Source organism: Dreissena polymorpha, chromosome 5 (genome assembly GCF_020536995.1).
Source record: "Dreissena polymorpha isolate Duluth1 chromosome 5, UMN_Dpol_1.0, whole genome shotgun sequence".
NCBI lineage: Eukaryota > Metazoa > Mollusca > Bivalvia > Myida > Dreissenidae > Dreissena > Dreissena polymorpha.
The window spans coordinates 91985406-92006339 of record NC_068359.1 but is presented as its reverse complement, the minus strand read 5'-3'; the positions used below and the strand labels follow the sequence as shown (position 1 = coordinate 92006339).

The 20934-nt window shown below is 33.4% G+C and overlaps 2 protein-coding genes and 1 long non-coding RNA gene across 3 annotated transcripts in view; 1 reads left to right on the top strand and 2 right to left on the bottom strand.

Moving 5' to 3' along the window:
• LOC127881970 (uncharacterized) overlaps positions 1-20934 on the top strand; it is a 90700-nt gene that overhangs the window by 13475 nt on the left and 56291 nt on the right. The window contains exon 2 of the long non-coding RNA XR_008050353.1: positions 1401-1461. This is a non-coding gene — a long non-coding RNA (uncharacterized LOC127881970). The remainder of the gene's footprint in view (positions 1-1400; positions 1462-20934) is intronic.
• The window catches only part of LOC127881963 (uncharacterized), a 92283-nt gene that overhangs the window by 17697 nt on the left and 53652 nt on the right, over positions 1-20934 (bottom strand). The window lies entirely within an intron of this gene.
• On the bottom strand, positions 3379-19454 carry LOC127881964 (uncharacterized). The gene is made up of 3 exons (XM_052430247.1): positions 19241-19454; positions 17967-18467; positions 3379-3973 (listed from the first exon to the last, which is right to left on the bottom strand). Exons 1-3 carry the CDS (start codon positions 19428-19430, stop codon positions 3894-3896), a joined length of 771 nt encoding a protein of 256 aa, XP_052286207.1. The 5' UTR covers positions 19431-19454; the 3' UTR covers positions 3379-3893.

The following is a 20934-nucleotide window of genomic DNA, read 5'->3' as shown; positions in this document are numbered from 1 at the left end:
TTACCCTTATGTTATTATTGTTTAAATCATATACATCCACTTATGTTCGCTTGACAACATGAAACTGTTATTGTATAGGGAGAAGAACTCTATAAGACTTTGTCTTTCGTTCCTATCCTATTCGAACATGTACGTACTATAAACATTGTTGTAATCATATGTAAACAAAAAGTGCATTGTTTGAAATAAATATGTTTAAACTAACCACTTAAATGCAGTTACTGTAACCATACATAACCAATTGAAAAAAGCCGTTTCTTAAATACTATTTAATACTGTTTACTCTAATACTCTTGTACTTGTACGCTGTTTGAACAATTTAAAAATAAAACGCGAGTGTATCAGAAAGAAAAGGGGAATGTCAATTTATCATATTTTTTTTAATTCACGATAACATAACTGTGGACATCAGCTGTACATTTGAAATGGAACAGTTCTACCGCCAGTTCATTTTCATATTCTAATGTAAATAAAAACACGAACAAAAACGATGGATATATTTATTAACATAAATAAAAGTACTATGATCAATTTGCTGTTAAGTTATTTTGCAGAGGTATCCTAGAAATCACTGTAACATATTGATGCCAAATGCATAAAAATACACGAAACAGCAACATTAATAGCCGTTATACATTCCAGAATCACGCTTTCTTACAACAAAATATGTCTGTTTTTATGAGGAGCTGTGTAAACAATATATTTTTAAATCCCCATTAATGCAGTTGATCTTTTAAGATATTTTAACTAACACGATCACTCAATTGTAAATGAAGCATACGTGTATTATATTGGAAATTGATATAATAATGAATAAGTATTGCAAAGTTAATGTCAGCAAAGGAAGCATTACTTTAATATTTACATACTTTGCTATTTGAACTCGAAGTTATTAATTATTGCAAAATCAATTCATATATTTAAAGAAAAAAGACGATATCATTTGAAATTGAAAACAAAAATAAAACGAAAAAATACAATATAAGCAAAGCACTTTCTGTTATTGATATTTTCTCTGTCTAACTTTTTATTTAAATTGATGCCAAACTATACGTACGGAATTTAGGCTGCATATGTACTTATAAGATGTCAACAACAGTATTTTCGGATTAGGTAAAATTAGAAAAAAAATGTATATTCAAAGCAAGTTCGAAAATAAAGATCAATAACTATATGGTTGCATTGGATTTATCATATTAACAGTTATGTTGTGTTTGAACAAACGACACAGGCTAATTCTGCTCCCCCCATATACAGCGGACATCTCAATGTACCAACCGACCTTCGACAAAGTAGAACAGAGCGCCATTCAGGTTGGTATAGCTGGAATGCAGCGCCTCGGCGTTTTTGTCCATGCATACATATCCTTTGCCGTGAAATCCATGGTACTCCCCCATCAGGTATCCCTGGTACTCCTTGGTCCATCCGTTGTAGCACGATGTGCGGCCAGGTATCATCAAGGTTGTTTTTCCGTGAGCAAGACAAACAGAACACGGTACGTCATACTCGTTGAGATCGCCAAAAGCTGGTGCATTTGGTTTTGCTTCGTACTCAGCTCCATACATCAGTGATCTTTCGTTATCATGGATTTTATTGTAGTTGTCATACTCAGGGTCGTTTGGCAAGCAAATGTATTCACCTGAGCCGGAATGGGTAAAATGTACACCTGCTGCCTGTCCGCTATATACCATCGTCGTAGCTGTCACGCTCGGACACGTTTTCATGCCCCAATGAATGTACGTTGACGCACTACGTTGTGTCAGCGAGGAGGGCATTGGATTATTACTAGTGCTTGATTATGTACTGATAGCATATTTACTAAAGACAAACACGTGTACAAATATGATTAAATTTTTAACTTCACGTTAAGTGGTTCAAAGCATATGTTGTTGAAAAATCGAAGCAAATAAAAGGATAACACACAGTGTAGTATTGTAATTTAGTTTTGAAACGCATTAAAGTCACAATATTGTCAATCAAATGTAGTTTTGGAGAACAGACTTAAAAGTACTCAACGAGAAACGATCACCAAACAACAATTTGTATTTGTCATTATGATAAATCATAATGCATTGACGTCTAATGACAGATTTTTGACATGTTATTTCTTGAGTAACGAACAGTTTATGCACGTCGTTGCATACATATAATGCATATATTATTGCATACTTAAATTTATGTTTGTCTTTGAATCAACCAGGATGTAGTCTCAATGTTTTGCTGCCAATCAATCCATTTTTTATGTAAAGTCTTGTGGTGTATGTATTGCGAAGAATATTGAGAATTGTAGTTACATAACGCAATAGGTCAATTACATAATTTTATGAAATCGCATGCTTCGTTTTAATAAGAATATATCGTTATACACATAAATATAGCATTCATTTTTGAAAACAATGGTGATGATGTTTAATGTTTATATTCGTTATATATTTTCCTCATTGAGAACTCCAAAACATCGTGATTATTGAACATTCATTAAAATTCTATTTCAACTATTTCAAGTTATTTTATTCCAGCATTACATTAGAAAAACTATTTTAAATATGATGTATGCATGATTGTCTTTTCCTTTGTATTAATCAATACGTTTGTGTATGAATTCCATCTGGTTAATAAAAGGTTTAATTTTATGGAAGTAAAGTTCATTTCCATTGTTTAACTTATGGCATCAAATGTTCTTACATAATCGCAGTATTCGTTAAAAACCAATAAAGGTTGTTATTCCAACGGATTGAATAAATGACCCCACAGCTTTTAGAATTCAAAACAAATATGTCCCGTTCTACAAGATACATTTGTTTATAAATGATCAGGCAGGATCGTTATATCTGCTTCATAATTTATACGTAAGAGATTGCGTCGAAAACTACACTAATTATTGATTATCGATCGTGTAATCATTAAAATACAGTTACTGTAATCATATATTACTAATTGAAAAAGCCGTTTCTTAAATACAATTTAATACTGTTTACTCTATTATTTAGTACTGTTTACGCTGTTTGAACAATTTAAAAATAAAACGCGAGTGTATCATATAGAAAAAGGGAATGTCAGTATATCATTTTGTTAAAATTTAAGAGAACAGAACTGTGGACATCAGCTGTAAATTGGAAACGAAACAGTTCTACCACCAGTTCATTTTCATATTCTAAGGCAAATGAACAAACAAATAAAAACGATGAATATATTTATTAACATTCATTTAAGTACAGTGATCAATTTACTCATAAAATATATTGCAGAAGTGTACTAGAAATCAATGCAGAATACTGAATCCAAATGCACAATAAACATTAAAACTGCAACAGTTAATAGCCGTGATACTCTCCGGTATCACGCTTGCTTACAACAAAATATGCCTTGTATGAGAAGCTTTGCAATAGATACATTTTTAAATCCCCATTACCACAGTTTATGTTGATATAAGATAGTTTAAATAACACGAAAACTTAATTGTAAATAAAGCATACGTGTATTATACTTGTATTTGATATAAGAATTTTATAAGTAGTGCAAAGTTAAAATCAGGAAAGCAAGCATTACATAAATATTAAGAGGCATTACTATTTGAACTCGAAGTTATTATATATTGAACAATCAATTCATACATTTAAAAAAAAAGAAGATATAAATTTAAATTGAAACAAAAAGTAAAACCAACAAATACAATATAAGCGAAGCAATTTCAGTTATTGCTATTTTCTCTGTCTAACTGTTTATTTGAATTGATGCGAAACTATACGTACGGAATTTAGGTTGCATATGTATAAGGTGTTAACAACCGTATTTTTGCATAAGTTAAAATTAGAAAAAAATGTATATACAAAGCAAGTTCGAAAATAAAGATCAATAAATATATGGTTGCATTGCATTTATCATACTATCAGTTATGTTGAGTTTGAACAAACGACACAGGCTAGTTCTGCTCCCTCGATATACGGAGGACATTTCAATGTACCACACCGACCTTCGACATTCCAGAACAGAGCGCCATTCAGATTGGCATAGCTTGAATGCAGCGCCTCAGCGTTCTTGTCCATGCAGACATATCCTTTGCCTTGATAACCATGGTACTCCCCCATCAGGTATCCCTGGTACTCCTTGGTCCATCCGTTGTAGCACGATGTACGGCCAGGAATCATCAAGGTTATCTTTCCGCGAGCAAGGCAAACAGAACACGGTACGTCATTCTGGTAGAGATCGCCTAAAGCTGGAGGATTTTGGTCTGTTTCGTACTCAGCCCCATACATTAGTGATCTATGATCGTCATTGATTTGATTGTATTTGTCATACTCAGGGTCGTTTGGCAGGCAAATGTATTCACCAGAGCCTGTGTGTTGGTAATGTCCACCGGCTGCTTGTCCGCTGTATATCATCGCCGTAGCTGTCACGTTAGGACACGTTTTCATGCCCCAGTGAACGTACGTTGACGCAGTACGTTGTGTCAGCGGAGAGGGCGTGGATGCACCTGTACAGTAAAGTGTTTTATATCATGTATTGCAATCCCATTACATTTATTAAAAACTACAATAATAACACGATTGTATGGTTGTAAATGCAATGTATTCGAACTAATATAAAACCAACTCACAATGAAAATGACAACGTGACCTTCAAAAGTATTCAGACTGTCATACATAAATAAACATGTTATATTTTTATTCACTCATTTGTTTCGTATGAATAAATTAACGGCGATTGCTGTATTCTATAGGAAATTGGTGAGGAAAAAAATGTTTTTATTTGCGAAGATAATGAATTATTTAAAAAAGGTACGGATTATTTCATTCGTCCAATTTAAAATGTTTTAGTAGTAAGACTTTGCAAATGTATGTTAAGTGTTTATGCTTAAAGCCTTCATTTCTCTAGGTCTCAACCAGGTAAGTATCTCGTTTAATATTGCTTATTCAAAATGCGTTTTTATAACATGAGCGTCGGTTTCATTATGATATAGATATTTCAGGTGCTTTTTGTGTCCTTTTTGGGCTGTTTAATTGTGGAATAATACGAGTATTTATGTTTCAAAACAATCTTAAGATGTAAATATTCATAATGAAGTTCGGAATATCCAGGAAATAATGAGCAACAACATTTAACTGCATTCAAACTAAACAATTCGAACATAAGCTATTTAGAATAAGCGACACAGAACAATTAATATGCGTTTCTTTAATAAAACATTACCTTGGGATTGTCTTTCCAAAGCAGAAATCCTTGCAGTAGCGTCGGCTTTGAAATTATCCAGATAAATTAGTTTCGCAAGAACACTATTCTCGTATTCAAACCGGTTCGGTGTATAATTTATACACACTGGTTCTGCACAGAACACTTCGCCGCCCAGTAGGTACCCCACAACAAGAAGTCCTCGAATCATCTTGAGGCTTATGTAGACTGGTAACTCGTATCTGACTGCTAAGTTGTCGTTAGGTTTTCGATTTTTATATGCGGGTGCATGCGGATGAAACGTGGCTTTGCCCAGATTGGTGGAAAATTTAGACGAGTAGAAAGCCTATTGGTTGTATTGGCACAATGCGTGCGTGGTTTCGAATTGCGAGTCGTTGAAAATTGTGATTTGCAATTTAAATACATTTGATTGTTTGATTTGTTTTAATTTTGCTCATGTGTCTATAAATTAACCAAAATCAGTACAAAAATATTAAATGAGATCTTACGTAAATTGTCCATTCTTCACTTTTCTAGTGTATGTAGATTTTGCACTAACAACAGAATTCAAAACCCGCAACGGTTAAGTACGGGCACCTTTCCATCAGTTGTATATTATCCAGGAATCCAGAGTAACACCAAGATACGCCTATTGAATACCCTCGTAAAGCCTGTTCTACTCTACGGAGCAGAGACATGTGGAACCAGTGTCACCTATATAAGAAAATCAAGGTGTTCATCAAAACCAGCCTTAAAAAGACCCTTAAGATTTTCTGGCTAAACAAGGTTCTTGGAAAAGAACAAAGCAGCAACCGGCTGAAGAAGAATTCTGTTATCCTTTACAGACGACTGCAATCAATAAGACAAGGCAATCTCTCATCTGTAACCCTCAATTGAACAGGTAGACAAGGCGGCCTTGAACCTAGTAGCTCTGAGACCTTGATGCAGATGCCAAGCAGATGGGCAAGACCTTCCTAGATGCGAGACAGACGACTCGAGAAACTTGGTTGGCGGCATATGTCCAAGACCGCAGGCAACGATAATACGAGATGTTTTATTTTTTTTTTATCAAAATGTGTTATTTCTAAAACATTTTTTTTGAAACCGATATTCAATTAAAATAATTATGAAAAAATAATATCTCACAATATCAATATTATTTTTCTCCATCTTGAATGCTCTAACATGAATAAGAATCGTTACCAGAACAATTTTAATTTGTGTTTTTTAGACCATTTCTAAGATTATTTATCTCAATATTATAGTGTAGTCATTTAGGGATTCAATATTAGTTCACAGTAACTGAATAATATTAGATGACACTTTATTTTGTTCTATGATTAACAATATTTTTAATGCACAAATATATTAGATAATGACATTTTACATGAAATTCGGAAAAACGCAGGGCACGGGAACGTTATAAAACCTCTGTCACCAAGGTAATAAAAACAACGAAAGTCCTATCCTGAAAATTACACGCAAACACCACAAAGTGTGTACATTTAAATTATGTTGTTAGAGATATGATACGTTATTTTCAAAAGAATGCAAAACAATACGCCTGAATACTCATTTTGATTTAAATACGTTAAGAAGTGAATTTTCACGATAATCATTGCCGTTCTACACGATGTTCGCCCGTCGGTCTTTCTTTCCATCTCTTCATCCTTACATTCGTCACACACGTCATGTCCGCACATAAGCTTAGTCAATAATGACCCGTATTTGAAAACACATGATTTGAGTGAATAATTGCCCTTCGATTGAAAAAAAGACATTTTTATTGAGCTTTTTGTTTCCACGCAAGATCCATGAATTAAGTATACGCCTTTGATGAAACTTTATATGAAGTATCCTTAAACGATGACCACATCCATATTCGTAGTTAATTTCGCTACAACGATTTGTTCGTGGTTGTGTTGCTCTTTGAATAATGATTGAGATATCGGATACTAATGATCCGAATTTAAGTACAATTAATATGATACATCCTTCAAAGATAAAATAGCGCACGTTGTCTCGTCGTTCGGTGTCAATCGCTTTGAGGGCCTACTTTCAATTTTAGTTCTGGTTATGGTGGACATGCGGGTATTATAAGGTGGTTCTACTCTATTTATTCTTTTATGAACTTATCATCCTGTATACATAATTTGATTCCATGCAAGATCTCGAATATGTATCACCTAAATCTACTGTATTAAGCATCCCAAAAATTGCGGGCAATTGCATATTGTTTAGTTGTTTTGCTTCAATGAGTTTTCAGATAGTACTTGTCCTTCGATAAATAGCATGTTTTGTATTTATTGTTTGTTTTTGCTCTATATCTCTTGAATGTATTATCCGAATGTGTTTAAACTTGTTTAGTAGATAAGGTGTATGTCAATAGATTGAACATGTGCAGTGCTTTTTTCTGTTCAAAATCAATGCCTAAATACCTCAAATTTAATGAAACTTATTACAATTTTCTTTTATTATGGGCAAGTATATACTTTTAGGTATTTTTAGGTCGTTCCATTTCAATAGCCTTTCAGGGAGTTATTGACCTCATTTAAATGTGACTTGTGTATAGCTGTACAGGATCTTTGATACTCAAAAGCAAATTAAAATTACATTTAAGAAGCCTCAATTCCAAGGGATAATGCGCATATTTTCAGTTGTTCTATTGATTGTTCGTGGATTTGTTGCCTTATTTCGTTGTGTCCTTGCTTTCAATTTAATACATTGAAAAAACGCATAATCGAAGAGCATCCGTCACTTGCACGGATGTTCTGTCTATTTGGACGGACGTGTCGTTCACCCTGGAACTAAACCTACGTGCATAATGTATACTGCGGGTGCTTTTTAATAGTATAGCCATTCGAATTTAACAGAAAGCCTATTCCCCAAATACGTTTCCGCCGAATATAAACATAACAATTGACAGCTACAATTGCCTTTCACAGACTAAACAATCTTAAGTAAATTAAACGTCTTTGATAATTTCCTTATATTATTTTTTTCGGGAAGGAAAATCATATTTGATGACACAAACTAAGAAACATTTCGTCTCTACACATTTTAATAATGCAGGGCTTTACCTGGCGCTGTTCCGGTTGCAGTCCGAGATACTGATAATCAGTTTATATGAGTCGGATTATATCCGTGCGTACTCAAAGAGCTCTTGTTGCCGCAGTCAAAATTGATCTACTTCAAAACAATCGTACAAAATCAATATTCCCACGATTTGCAAAAGGCGGCATCACCTCATTTGCAATATGATTAAAAGTGATTTTTTTTTTCAACGCACTGAAACCATTACTTCCTTAACTGTTCAGTGTAACAACCTGTCGACACGGCTTATAAAAAGACTAAGTTCACTTGTGTGTTAATTTTATGCTGCTTAAAACATAATTAGACATTCCAAGCATGTGCCGGATTTGCTCTGTAATTTCAGCTTTAACCCATTTAAGCCTAGTGGAATCTCCAATATTTCTAAATTGGATCAATTTATTTCCAAAATTAGGGATGTCTAGTACATTTATTTCTATATTTAGAATATTTCTTACAGAAATTCCTTGAAGCATACAGCGCAGACCCTGATGAGACGCCGCATTATGCGGCGTCTCATCTGGGTCTACGCAGTTTGCCAAGGCCTTTTTATAGACGCTAGGCATAAATGGGTTAACAGAACATGATATAAAATCACGTGCCCACAATGCCAGGTGACAAATGATAAAGGTCATTGAGCAAAATTCTTATTTGAATAAAAAACGATACAACTTGATGATCGTACAAGCATCATATACGCGACTTTTCTGTGTAATTGTACGAGCTTTTTGTAAGTAGTTCACTACAATATTCGCATCCCTAATAAGATAAAAACACGTATTATAAAACATTGTAATAAAATAATTTGTAAAAGTCGTTTGCCATTAACTTCAATCGAGTTTTTTTACAGTTTTTGTTAAAGCTTTACTAAAAAACAACGTAAAAGCAAATTCACTTATTTTAGGTCGATTGTAACTGTACAACACCTAACGCGTGATTTATTATGTACAAAGATACCTTATAACATGACCTTCGCTCCATGAGTGAAATAACGTAATGCTCAATTTTGTTTATTACACGGGTGTTATTACACTAGTTATATAACTGTGAAATGACGTCATTTTTTTACGAAATGACGTCATTATTCCAGCGAATTTCTTCAGTTAAACTCTTTTACAATGTGAATAAACGGTGAAAAGAACATAAAATAAAAATGAAATTTGTTGGTCATGTTATAAATAGAGTTCGTGGTCATTTTGTATTGAATTTATTTATCTCGTAATCTTTAAATAAAGATATAAACTCGGCAAGCCTCGTTTTTATCTTTATTTAGATGACTTGTTTAAAAAATTAAATACAAAACGACCACTCATACAAGATCCTATATATATTCACTAAACGCAAGCAAGTCTACTCATATGACTAAAAATAGTATTATGATTCATATCAATAAATTTCGGTTGGTCTTTAACCTCTTATCCATACGTATAGTGGTACAAATCATATGCAATTTAAAAATCGTACGCATTACTGATAGCTAACATTGCAGACCAAAAAGTGCTGCTGATGATATCTGTATTCACCAAAAAACACATTTGTACTTTATATTTTGGTAACTACTCATATATACATTAACGTGGAATTTTATCAAATGCCATAAACTGTTTCCCATCCAATATAACCATAATACCACGAATATTTGTATCTGACACATGTGTAATATACTTTTTAAGCGTTTTCATTGGCTTAGTTTTCGTTCGATTTACCAATCGCATTTTGTTATTTTTGCTGAAATGACGTTGAATCGTCAAATGACGTCATGAAATGTAAACAACATTCGGAATTTATCATAATGTTTGCTTAAATATTTATTTAATTTTCGCATGTGATAAAAAAGATCTGACACTCGTTGTCATTTCATACCATATTTTATTAAATTCGTCCAGGTAATTCGCTAGTAAGCTCGCCAAAGGCTCGCTTTCTAACAAAATTCCTGAACTTGTTTAATAAAATATGGTATGATATGCCAGATCCTATATATATACTGTGGACGAACAGTTTATGTATGCCTTTGCGTTGAAACCCAGCATGCAGTATCAAGGCTTTGCACCGTATCGTTCCAATCATTTTCCAAAATTATACCTATCCAAGACACTTTGTCAATTGTGTAATTTTATGTAACCGCATAATCTCATTTTAATAAGAAGATTGAATAATAACAAATACTTTGGTATGTATTTTTATAACAAAACATGTTGAAAAAGCTTACATTTGATAGTCGTTTAATTTTTTCTGCATTCCTTAGTTAACAGTTGATACATGCGATAAAAGGAAATAATATGAACAAGGAAAATAACATCTGTCGCTTTTTACCGCCGTATCAAACAAGGAACAAGAAACAAAAAATAAATAAAAAACAAGATGGATCTTAATCGGGTCTGGCAGATTTCTCACGTTTAACAACGGCATAACGAGGACAACTTCATACTCCATCCCGATGCACTTGATTGACAAATGGATTAAAAGAGATGCAGTTACCATACACAGCAGCGGAATCCCGATAAAATATGGTTATTAAACTATTATCGAAAGAATATTGTGATTGGTGTAAATAATCTATAATAATCGCTTTATGCATCGAAAACAATACATCAACAAGTATTGTTACGCCAATAGATTGAAAAAACAATTCCACAGCCCTTAGCATTAAAATTACGTCTTCTCCGGGATCGAGATAACCACTTATTATCTGACAAGATGTTGGAATGAGGTTAATGTTTTATTTGTAGAAAATATACCCAGACGGTTTTAACATAGCGGCCCCGTGGTGCCTGGGCTTCAAAATTAATTTTGTCGTTGCGCTTGTTTTTTCCGATTATGTCGCCGCGACGCTTGGAAATTTTACAAGCGCTTGTAAGCTATGAATCAAATGTTTTCTACATTTGGCAAACGATTAATCAAAGCACGTACGCTCTAATCAGCTGTGTGTGAATAAAGCGCTTATACGGGGCGTTGATGGGGGTCAATCATGGTGTTTGTCTATGATCGATTATTACCGGTACACTTGGTGTTAGAGCAATTAAAGGTACATGCATGTTTATTGTGTGTGTTTGTTTCATTTTAATTATTTAGAAAATAAACAGTAATTGGTGTTTGTTGCGGTTGTGTGTAGTTTAAGTTATTATTACAATTAATTGCACTAAAAGGTCTCAATTGTTCGCTCCGTCCCACTTAAGATGTTCAAACTATTTTCTAAATGGCGACTATAAATAAACAGTACCAATATTTAATGTATTCACAACACATAGTTTCTTCGATTTTTACAAAATACGCCATATATACCTGCAACATTTTTAGTTTTTGTGTATGACAAAATGCTTTCGCACGTGAGAAAATTACCGCAGACATTGCTAGCAAATTATCAGCGCTCGAAATGGAAATGCTCGGTATTTCTAATATAACTAACATGATGCGTTAAAGGATTGAATGTTACAATTATGGAGGCTTTAAAACGAGTTCAAACGCGTCTCTACGCGGAGCACCACAGTTAAACATACCACAGACTGTCCAGGAGAATCTTGTTGAAAATGGTTTTAAGATAATTGATATTGCACGCGTGACAGCGGTGTCAGAACGAACTGTTAACCGACAAATGATGCGATACGGTTTAAGCAAGCAGTCATTTTCTTCTCTTACTGATGACAACCGTGATGAATACGTTACAAAAGTAAAAAAAGGAATTGCTATTTTGTGATGAGATCATGATCATGCAACTCCTTCGTCAAAAAGGCTTACATATCCAGCGGTATCGTTTGAGAGAGAGCATTAAACCCAACGGGGATTTCAGAGAGAAAACACGTGGCTCTGCACCGATTGGTCGAACGTTTGCACCAGTAGAAAGCCTATTGGTTGTTTTTTCAAAACACATGAAAAAGCCATAAGTGTGTAGTTTAAAATTGTTCTCTGGTTCATCAAAATGCATACACACGAATCGACCGTGAGTTAAGTAAATTGTTCGTGTTCCTATGTCGTTACGAAATATGTAGTACAAGAACCTTTTTATTAAAATATGTAACATTTAAAAAAAACATATTTTGAAACCAATATTCTGGGAAAAATGTCCACACTTACATTTTAAACTCCACGCAAATAATAGTTTTCGCACTTTGAATGCACTAACTTGTATACGAATTATTAAAAAAAAACAAGTTGAATCGATTTATGTCTTCAGTTGTCATTCGGTCCGTCTGTGCGTTGTTACGTTAGCCACATACCTAATAGCAATGCGCAATCTCAGTTAATAATGTTCCTCCTTTAATGAAACCTTAGATGAAACGTTACCAAAGGGTAAAAAGAAGTATATTCATGCGTAGTTTCACCTTAAAGAGAGATATTGCCGTTTTTAATTAGTCCTTTTTTAAAGCTTTCGTTAAACGTATCAATTAGAAAAGTAGTATGGAAATAGAGTGAACTTCGTAAATTTGCTGCACTCCAAAAGTTTTCTAAGGGTTCGTTTGAAATATGAAAGTGTTTAATATAGTGTTTGTTTCCGCTCGAGACCTCAGCAAAAAAAGGTATAAATTTGATGAAGAGTTATACTTAGTATATCTATATATGAAAAATGTGCATATTTTTACGTAGTCCCGCTTGAATGAATTGTAATTGCCCTTTAATTAAAAATGGGACAGTTAATTGAGAACGTTTTTATGGTCGAAATTTATTTACTTGATTCTAACTATTGAAACTGTATAAACTGTCCTTTTATATGGACCAACATATACTCGCAGATCGTCTCATTCCAGTAGTTCTCCATTGAATCCATTACAATGTTAACGTTTGTAGATGTTCGGGATATGTTAAACTAAATGCAAATTGTAATAACATCGTAGGTGGAATCCATGCCAAGCGACCATTTGTAGAATGTTAGGTTACTCAGTTTAATTGATCATTCATAGATGTATGTATTTATTTTGACCTTGCAGGCAATGATAACCCATGAACGTGTTAGCACTTATTTCCAATGGGGTCCTTTGGTTTTGCTGAGGAGAAAGCAAGCAGAAGAGACAGTATTAAGATACAAGGAATCCGAATGCGATATCCTAGCTCTTTGCGAATAGATTGGTTCTTTGACGTGCTCAGTGTAAAGCACCGATACACGCGAAAATTACCTAGGTTTCACACCAGTACATCTCTAGTTGGATGGGAAACACTTGAAGCATTTCTGAAACTTCCAGTTTCCCGGCCAGAAATTGAACCGGGGACCTCTGGATTGGTAGACCAGAGTGTTACCACTCGACCACCGCACCACCCATGATAGAGTTATTGTCTCGTTTTATTGCTTAATTTCTTTACTAAATCATAACAAAGCGATTTATCGAAAAGCGTAAATTACTTTCATATTTGGACGTGTTGTTCATGTCATAATTAGATAAAATCACATAGTATATATAAAGCTTTTTGTTCAAAGTAACATATTCATTCAATGATCTCAGTATGAATTACCCGCAATATGAAAAACAATGTAATCAACGTGTAATCTGCAACTGTCTTGTAAGGACTTTAAACTGATAAATATTAAATAAATTTCTTGGAAACTATTTATGGAACAGGTCAAGCCAATGTATGACAATTTTATTCGAAATACATTTTTGGCGTCGCTATATTACTTCACTGCTGTTCCTTCTTTCTATAATATGCGATTTAAAGACAATTAGGACGGCACTAAACATGCTATCAACGAAACGGAAGATATTATCATCAATGCGATTGTATGTGCAAATGTTGTTTCTGTTAATTAATAGCCTTCACGAAGAAAACACGCACATATTTGATAGTGTCTTTATATCATTAATCGGGAAGAAAAATATGCTTTGACGACATTAACAATTCAATTGTTTCGTCTATTCGCCGCTTAACAATACGGGGTCTTACCCGGTGCCTGCGCGGTCAATTATGATCAGTGTATATAAATAGGATTATTTTCATGCACTTTGAAAAGTGCACTCTTTGCTCCCCTCAAAATTGATCTACTTTAAACCCCTCGAACCCCTCGAAAAACATACTAACGTTCAAAACAAAATGAACACGAATTAATACAAAGAGGCATAACCTGTATATATGATAAAAAGTGATACAAATATTTTTCCAATGCACTTATATTTATAAGATAAGATAACCTGTCGGCACGACTTTTCTTATGATGTAATATACTAGCATGTTTATTGGATGTTGCTATAAAACATAACAATTAAACACTCCACGCAAATGTCTTATTTCCTTTGTCACTTCTCCTCTCAACTGAAAATGTGGCAACATCAGGTATAACGATTAAACAACATCCTCGAGCAATAGAGAATAACAGGTTACTGTCCCATCGTTTTGTAATATATCAGGCGAGGCTTAGAATAGAATAATTTATTCGTGCCGAGCCTGATATATTACAAAACGATGAGACAGTAACCTGTTTTTCTGTTTATCATACCACATTTCCCTAAAAATCTGCAAAAAATCCATTTTTTGTATTTAAAATGTACGAATCACCGCTGATTTTGCTGATCCGGCTTTTACACGTTGACATACATGTAGCAACGGCGTTCGAAAAGACGACACGAATAATCGATTATTTTAAACATCGTATAGGGAAAAAAGTTGTTTGCACTACGAATGGGAAGAGTATAACCGCTTTAATAATACACTTCTTGAATTGATGATCAGGAATGGACTGCAGCGACAAATTTAATCGAACAACACACTTCACCGAATAGTTTGGAGACGCCATTTTGGAGATGTGTATTGATATTGACATTTTGATGATGGTGTCAATATTGACATAGGCGTATTAAATCGTTTGTTTAAATAGTTGAGGATTAGCATACAGTTAACATTTGTCTTGACTTTCTATGCAACACTTGCTCGTGCAATGACTATATCGATATTTAAGAGTTATTGTCCTATTGATGACGTCATTTAACTTCTGTAGTGCGGGCTGTGGTGATAAAAAAACGTTTCTGTGATTTATGACTTTAAACTAGAATAAAATATGTATGTACTTGGTATCAAATTGTTTGTTTTGTTGAACCTGATTCATGTTGGTAGAAATTGTTGACTTCATGCAAATCCCACGTAACTCCAAACATTGACTGATATAAGAACTTCCTGTTGACCATGATATAAAAAATATATCAGGCAACGTTATATCAGGCAGATATCAATGCGGTGATATGATAAAATGCAGTATCAGAAGAAAACTATAATTCAACTTGATGGTCGAGCATCTAGTGCTAATCCATCGTTAACGCATTTTGGTCAATCTCTATGGCACTAGACGCAATATTATGAATGCAATATCTCTGAGAGTGTGCGAGATTTAAAACCTTAGTCGCGTCCAAAATAGCATTAAGATCTGTATTATACTGCGATTGTTTTATATATATTAACATTCGCAATAATATAATATTGTGAACCGTATTCCTTGTGAAAAGAGTTTTTCATTTTTTTAATAATATCTCAATACAACAACCCCGCATATGCAAATGCACTTATTTAAGATAGATTATTAGTAATGCTTGATTATGTACTGATAGCATATTTACTCGAGAGAAACACGTGTACGCATATGATTTACAAATTTATTTTACGAATAGTGGTACAAAGCTTATATTGTTGAGAAATCGAACCAAATAAAAGAATAACACACAAAGTAGTATTGTAATTAAGTTTTGAAACGCATTCAAGTCAAAATATTGTCAATCAAATGAAGTTTTGGAGAACAGGCTTTAAAGTACTCAACAAAAAACGAGCATCAAACAACAATTTGTATTTGTCATTATGATAAATCATAATGCATTAACGTCTAATGACTGATTTCGGACATGCTATTTCTTGAGTAACGAACAGTTTATGCACGCCTTTGCATACATGTACTGCATATATCATTGTATACATAAATTTATGTATGTCTTTAAACCAATCTGGATGTAGTCTCAATGTTTTGCACCAAATCAATCCTTTTTTTATATAAAGTCTTGTGGTGTATGCATTGCACAGAGTTGAGAATTGTAGTAACATAACGCAATCGGTCAATTGTATATTTTTATGTAATCACATGCTTCGTTTGCATAAGAATATAATATTATCAAAAATAAATAAATATAGTATTCATTTTTGAAAAAAATGGTGATGATGTTTAAAGTTTATATTGGTTATATATTGTCCTCAATGGGAACGCCAAAACATTGTGATTATTGAAAATTCATTAAAATTATATTTCAACTAATTTCATTTCAGCATTGAGTAAGATAAACTATTTAAAATATGATGTATGCATGATCGTCTTTTCCTTTGCATTAAATAATACGTTTGTGTATGAATTCCATCTGGTTCCTGTCAATAAAAGGTTAAATTTTAAGGAAGTCAAGTTCTGTTCCCTTGTTTAACTTATTGCATCAAATATTCTTACATAATCGCACTATTATTTAAAAACCCAATAAGGGTTGTTATTCCAACGAATTGAACAAACGACCCCACAGCTTTTAGAATTCAACACAAATATGTCCCGTTCTCCAAAATAAATTTGTTCACGAATGATCGGGCAGGATTGTTATATCTGCTTAATTGTCCGTTTACATAATTTATACGTAAGTGATTGCGTCGACAACTGCAATAAATATTGATTATCTATTGTGTAACATTTAAAATGCAGTTACTGTAATTATACATTACCATTTGGAAAAAAGCAGTTTCTTAAGTACTTTTTAATACTGTTTACTATTATACTTGTAATACTTTTTACACTGTTTGAACAATTTAAAAATAAAACGCGAGTGTATCATGTAGAAAAGGGGAATGCCAATTATCATTTTGTTAAAATTTACGAGAACAGAACTGTGGACATCAGCTGTAAATTGGAAACGAAACAGTTCTACCACCAGTTCATTTTCTTATTCTAAGGGAAATTAAAACATAAACAAAAACGATGACTGTATTTATTAACATTCAATTAAGTACAGTGATAAATTTACTATTAAGTTATTTTGCAGAGGTATCCTAGAAATCAATCCAGCATATTGAACCCAAATGCAGAAAACAAAACAAGAAAACAGCAACATTGGTAGCCGTGATACATTCCGGTATCACGCTTGCTTACAACGAAATATGCCTGTTTTTTTATGAGGAGTTTTGCAAACGAGATATTTTTAAATCCCCATTACCGCAGTTGATGTTTATCTAAGATATTTTAAATGACACGTTTTTTTTTAAAATTGTAAATGAAGCATACGTGTATTATATTTGTATTTGATATGAGAATTGTATAAGTATTGCAACGTTTATGTCAGCAAAGTAAGCATTACTTAAATATTAACAGACATTACTATTTGAACTCGAAGTAATTATGTATTGAACAATTAATGCATACATTTAAAGAAAAAGACGATATAAATTGAATTTGGAAACAAACAGAAATCGACCAACTACAATATAAGCGAAGCAATTTCTGTTATTGCTATTTTCCCTGTCAAAGTGTTTATTTAAAGTGATGTCAAACTATACGTGCGGAATTAAGGCTGCATGTGTACAACAACAGTATTTTGGGATTAGGTAAAATTAGAAAAAAAGTGTATGTTCAAAGCAAGTTCGAAAATAAAGATCAATAAATACATGGTTGCATTTGATTTATCATACTAACAGTTATGTTGAGTTTGAACAAACGACACATGCTAGTTCTGCTCCCTCGATATACGGAGGACATTTCAATGTACCACATCGACCTTCGACATTGTAGAACAGAGCGCCATTAAGATCGGAATAGCTTGAATGCAGCGCCTCGGCGTTTTTGTCCATGCAGACATATCCTTTGCCTTGATGCCCATGGGACTCCCCCATCAGATATCCCTGATACTCCTTGGTCCATCCGTTGTAGCACGATGTACGGCCAGGAATCATCAAGATTGTCTTTCCGCGAGCAAGACAAACAGAACACGGTACGTCATTCTCGTAGAGATCGCCTAAAGCTGGAGGATTTTGGCCTGTTTCGTACTCAGCCCCATACATTAGTGATCTATAACCATCATTGATGTTATTGTATTTGTCATACTCAGGGTCGTTTGGCAAGCAAATGTATTCACCAGAGCCTGTGTGTTGGAAATGTCCACCGGCTGCTTGTCCGCTATATACCATTGTCGTAGTTGTCCCGTTCGGACACGATTTCATGCCCCAGTGAATGTATGTTGACGAACTACGTTGTGCCAGCGGAGATGGCGTTGATGCACCTAAACAATAGAATATTATATATGATTATTGCTTTTTCATTTACTGTTAACAGTCTGCATTAACAACATGAGTGTACGTTAATAAATTCAAGAAATTAATACTGATGTAAAAACAACAACTCATAATGGAAACGACAATGGGACCATAACAGCATTCAGAATTTCATAGATAAAGAGCTGTACTGTTTGACAAAAAACATTTGTGTTTTTAACGGTTATATATTTTCTATTCACGCATTTACGTTTCTTACGAATTAATTTACTACGATTGTTACGGGGAATCGGTTGCGAAAATGTTTTATAATGTGAAAAAATAATAGATAATTTAACATAAAAGTACGGATTGTGTAATTCATCCAATGCAAAATGTTTCAAAAGTAGGACTTTGCAAATGTTTGTAGATTGTTCATGTTAATACCCGCGTGTTTGCTTTAAACCTTATTTTTTTTGGTCTAAACCAGGTAAGTCTCTCATAATTTTAGTTTTCAAAATGAGTTTTGAACGTCAATTTTATAATTATAAAATAATATGCTACATTAGTTATTTTGAGCTTAAGATCTCTTTTATTTGTTGTTTGGCTCTGCAATTATAGGAGTATTACTGTATTAAAACAATTCAAAAGCTGTCAATATTCGTAATGAAATTTTGAATATCCCATAACATGTTAAATATAAATAATGATTCGTCCGACAACGACATTTATGTTCTGCCTAGAATAAGCGACGCAGACCAATACATATAAGTGCATTTAAAAAAAAAAACCCCAAAAATACCTTGAGATTGTCTTTCCAAAGCAACGATCCTTGCAGTAGCATCGGTTTTAAACATTTCCAGATAAATCAGTTTCCCAATAACACTATTCTCGTATTCAAACCGGTTTGGTGTATAATTTATACACGCTGGTTCTGTACAGAACACTTCGCCGCACAGTAGGTACCCCACAACAAGAAGTTCTCGAATCATGTTAAGGCTTATGTAGACTGATAACTCCTGTTGACTGCTAAGTTGTCGCTAGGTTTTCGAATTTTATATACGGGTGCACAAGGATAAAACTTGGCTTCGCATCGATTGGTAGAAAATCTACACAAGTAGAAAGCCTATTGGTTGTATTTGCACAATGCATGCGTTGTTTTGTATTGCGTATCGTGGAAAATTGTGATTGGCTATTTTTAGATTTTGCATTTTTATTCGTTCACTATTTGCTTATGTTTCAATAAAATTGTACTATCTACTGCCGATGATGTGTATTAAAAAATTGTGCAATAGGCGACGATGATATGTGATTAATGTTTATCAAAATTTGTAACGTTTCAGAAACCTGTTTTTGAAACCAATATTTAATAGAAATAATAATGAAACAATAATATCTCACATTATTAATACACCCCTTTACGAATATTAGTTTTCTTCATCTTGAATTCTCTAAAATGTATAAGAATCAATACCAAAACAATTGTAAGTGTATGTGTGTTTAGTTTGTGTTTTTGAGAACATTTCTACGATTATTTACCGCAATATAATAATGTAGCAGTTTTTTTGTGATTGACCGTGTACTTAGGGATGAGTTAAAGTATAGTTGGTAGTTCACAGTAACTGAATATTGTTTGTTGACATATTATTTTGTTCTATGATCTACAATATTTTTAATTCACAAATATATAAGATAATGACATTTTACATGAAATTCGGACAAACACAGGGAACGGGAGATTTATAAAACTCCTGTTACAAAAGTTATAAAAGCAACAAAAGTCCGGTTTGTGTTTTCTCCCATCCTGAAACTTAAATTCATACACCATAAATTGTATACATTTAAATTATGTTGTTAGCAATGTGACTGACTATATTGTCGAAAGGATGCAAACAACACACCGGTTTAGTATGTATGTCAGTCTGAATTATCATTTTGTTATACGTTTCGAAGTTAAATTCCACGATAATCGTTGCCGTTCTACTCGATGTCGGTCTATGGGTCTTTCTTGCCGTCTTTCCTCAGTCAATAAGACCCGAATCGGAAATAATATATTTAGCCCCAAGCAAGGGTGTACATTGTTAAGTAGTTTCACTCCAATGATATTTAAGTCAATTATTGAAATTGATAAATAATAAGACCTTTTTTATTTAGCATTTGGTTCCCACGCAAGATTCCATGAATTAATTATACGCCTTTGATGAGATTTAATATGAAGCATCCTTAAAGGATGACCACATGCTTAGTCGCAGTTAATTTCGCTGTAATGGTTTAATGGTTTGTTCGTGGTTGTGTTACTCTTTGAATAAAAATAAGTTTGCTTGAGATATCGGATACTAATTATCTGAATTTAAGACTAAATTATATGAAGCATCCTTCAAATGTGAAATAACGATTGTTGTCATGTCGTTCGGCGTCAATCGCTTTTAGGGACGACTTTCAATTTTAGTTCTGACATGCGGATATTATCAGTTCTAATTTATTTATTCTTTCATG